Source organism: Phyllostomus hastatus, unplaced genomic scaffold, assembly GCF_019186645.2.
Source record: "Phyllostomus hastatus isolate PE091 unplaced genomic scaffold, TTU_PhHast_1.1 phas_contig_17, whole genome shotgun sequence".
Taxonomy (NCBI): domain Eukaryota; kingdom Metazoa; phylum Chordata; class Mammalia; order Chiroptera; family Phyllostomidae; genus Phyllostomus; species Phyllostomus hastatus.
The window spans coordinates 670,282-673,048 of record NW_025333664.1 but is presented as its reverse complement, the minus strand read 5'-3'; the positions used below and the strand labels follow the sequence as shown (position 1 = coordinate 673,048).

At 74.8% G+C, this 2,767-nt stretch overlaps 1 protein-coding gene across 1 annotated transcript; it reads right to left on the bottom strand.

Moving 5' to 3' along the window:
- Positions 1-528: 528 nt before the first annotated feature.
- On the bottom strand, positions 529-1,200 carry BHLHE23 (basic helix-loop-helix family member e23). The gene has a single exon (XM_045833689.1). It carries the CDS (start codon positions 1,198-1,200, stop codon positions 529-531), a length of 672 nt encoding a protein of 223 aa, XP_045689645.1.
- Positions 1,201-2,767: the final 1,567 nt, after the last annotated feature.

Sequence of the window (2,767 nt, the reverse complement as noted above, 5' to 3'; positions counted from 1 at the left end):
GCAGACGCTGGCGGTGCCCGGCGCTGCGCGTCTTCGGGATCCCGCCCAGCCAGAGCGCAGCCCCGCAGCGTGGTGAGAGCGACATACGGAGACGGGGACGACCCCCACGCGAGGGCCAGGACCCGCTAAGCAGGCTGCGCTCTGTCCCTGCGCTCCGCGAGCCGGGGGCGGGGCTCCGGCTGTGGCCGCGGAACCATCCGCCACGGGTCCCGGCAGCCCCCACCTCGCGCTGGAACCCCGTTCTCTTTTGGCAGCACCACCCCAAATGCGCTGTTGGTCATCGCTACCCGTCCCCCCACTCCGTGGCTGCGGGCGTTGGGAAGGTGCCGAGCGGACGCTTCCGACTCGCGGGCGAGGATCCCAGCGCCGCGCCGGGGAGCTCGGTCCTGGGTCCGGACGTGCGGCGCGTTTCCCGCGGCCCCAGGTTGTTCAGCGCGCACGGGCTGGGGGCGAGGTCCGGGCGACGCAGTCCTCGCGGGCGACGTGAAATCCAGGGCGCGCGCCGAAGGAGGGGGCGGCGCGGGGACCCTAGGGCTTCCCGTCACAGTGTTCGCACAGCGCCGAGGGCGTCCCGGAGAAGGCGGCGCACTTGTCTGCGCAGGGCAGCGCGGCGCCCGCGGAGAAGGGGTACACGGCGGCCTGGCCGCAGGGCGTGAGCGGCGCGGCGGCCACGGGCGCGGCCAGGCCTTGGCCCCGGTTGAGGCAGGCCACCAGGCGCCGCATCTCGTCCAGGGCCTGCGCCTGCATGAGGATGTAGTTCTTGGCCAGCAGCAGCGTGGCGATCTTGGAGAGCTTGCGCACCGACGGGCTGTGCGCGTAGGGGAGGACGGCGCGCAGCCCGTCCAGCGCGTCGTTCAGGTCGTGCATGCGCCGCCGCTCGCGCGCGTTGATGCTGAGCCGCAGCGAGCGCGGCTCCCGGGGCCGCAGCCGCCGCGCGTCCGCCGCGCCCCCCGGCCCGGGCCGCCGCCGCCGCCGCTCGAAGGCGTCATCCTCGTCGCCGCTCTGCTCGCCGCTGCTCTCGGCCGCAGCGGCCGGGGTGCGGGGCGCCGCGGGGAGGTCGCCCCCCAGGTCTGGCGCGCCGTAGCCGCGCGCCGCCTCGGGCCCCCGGGCCGCCCCGAGGGCCAGGCCTGCCGCCGCGGCCGCGTAGCCTTGGCTCAGCGCCAGGTACGCGTCCCCCGACAGCGACCGGAGCTCGGCCATGGCCGCTGCGGCGCTGCTGCTCCCGGCCGCAGGCGCCCGTCCGGCGGTCTGTGGGTCCCCGAGCCTCCGCGCGCGGGGCCGCTCCGGCCCGCCCCTGCCCCGCCCCCCGCTCCGCGCTGCGGCCCGGAGGCGGGCTCCCGCGCCCTGGCGCCTCGCTCTCCCTTTAAGGTGAGCGGCGCCGCGCTGGGACCTCGCGGCCGTCCAATCAGAGAGGACGTGGGGACCTCTCCTTCCCAAGCCCGGCCCCACCCGCGCCGCAGACCGAGGGGCAGGGTGGGGGCAGCGCAGGGGCGGAGGGAGCTGCTGGGGGTCTGGAGGGAGATGGGGCGGGGGACCCACGAGCGTGTTCCCGGCTTCTAGACGGCGCACTCCCGCGTTGCTGCGTCCTGCCGCCCCTGAGGTTGCCACCACAAGGCAACCTCGTCGTCTCCCGTGGACACCCGCTTCAGTCTGTCGGGTCCTCGGCCCTCGGCCCCTCCAGCAGGAGCCGCCTCTGGCACGGCGCGGCGCACCGAGGACGTCCTGACCGCCGGGCCCGAGCCTGTGCGGGGCGCCCGGCGGCTGCGCAGCCCGGGGTTCGCACAACCGGAGAAGCGAACGCGCGCCCCTGACTCTGCGCCGCCCCCTCCCCGCAGCGCTCCATCCCTGGAGGGATGATGCTGTGGTCAGGGCTCCCTCCGGGGCGCACCTGCCGGCCTGGCAGAGTCGTGGAGGCGAAGGGGGACGCGGAGACAGGTGGGCCAGCTCCGCAGGTGCCGTGGACGGCGAGGGCAGTGGGGGCTGCTGGGGGCCTGGGGGCCCACGACCTCGGGGCCGAGGGCTGAGGCCCGGGCACGCTGTGCACGCATTGAGGGGGGCGGCATTTGAACCCCGGGAAGGGCGGTGTCGCGCCATTTGCGGGGGCGTGGAAATGTCGGGTGGGGTCACAGGCACCAGGAGACTGGCTGTCGGTGCCGGCCAGGGCGTCTCTCCAGGGAGATTAAATTAACCCAGCGCGCGGCCCTCGGGCCAGGGACGGCCCGTGTGCAGCCGGCCCGGCCGTGGGGACGTGCAGACTCCGGGCCAGGGTCAGGACGGAGCACCTCCAAGGTCCCCGAGAAGGGCTCGAGGCGCGTGGGTGTGGGGCCGGAGTTGGGGAGGGGACGCCAAGCCGAGCCCGAAAACGCGGTTTTTGGTCAGATGCCGCCACCTGCTGGCCGCCTGGGGGATTGCGGCGGCCGCGAGCGCCTGGTGCCCGCGGGCGCCGCGGAGACGCGCGGAGAGCGGTGGGACCGGTCGCCGGTCCTCCTGCCCTGGGCTGGCGCCCTCGCACGAACGACCCCGTGCGTGGCTGCGGTGAAAGGTGAGCGTGTATAGAAGTAAAAAGGAGGCGTTCCAGGGGTGTGGCGCTGCTCAAAGACGTGGGTGATGTCAGTTAGGAGCCGGTGTGTGGGCTGGAGTCTGGGGTGGGGAGCAGGGACGCCCCTCCGCGGGGCAGGGGGGCTGGCGGCCCCCTTGTTCCCTAAGTGGGCGCTTGCCGTTTACCAAGGTAGGGCAGACAAAAGGGGCCTCCTGCTCCTACCAGGCC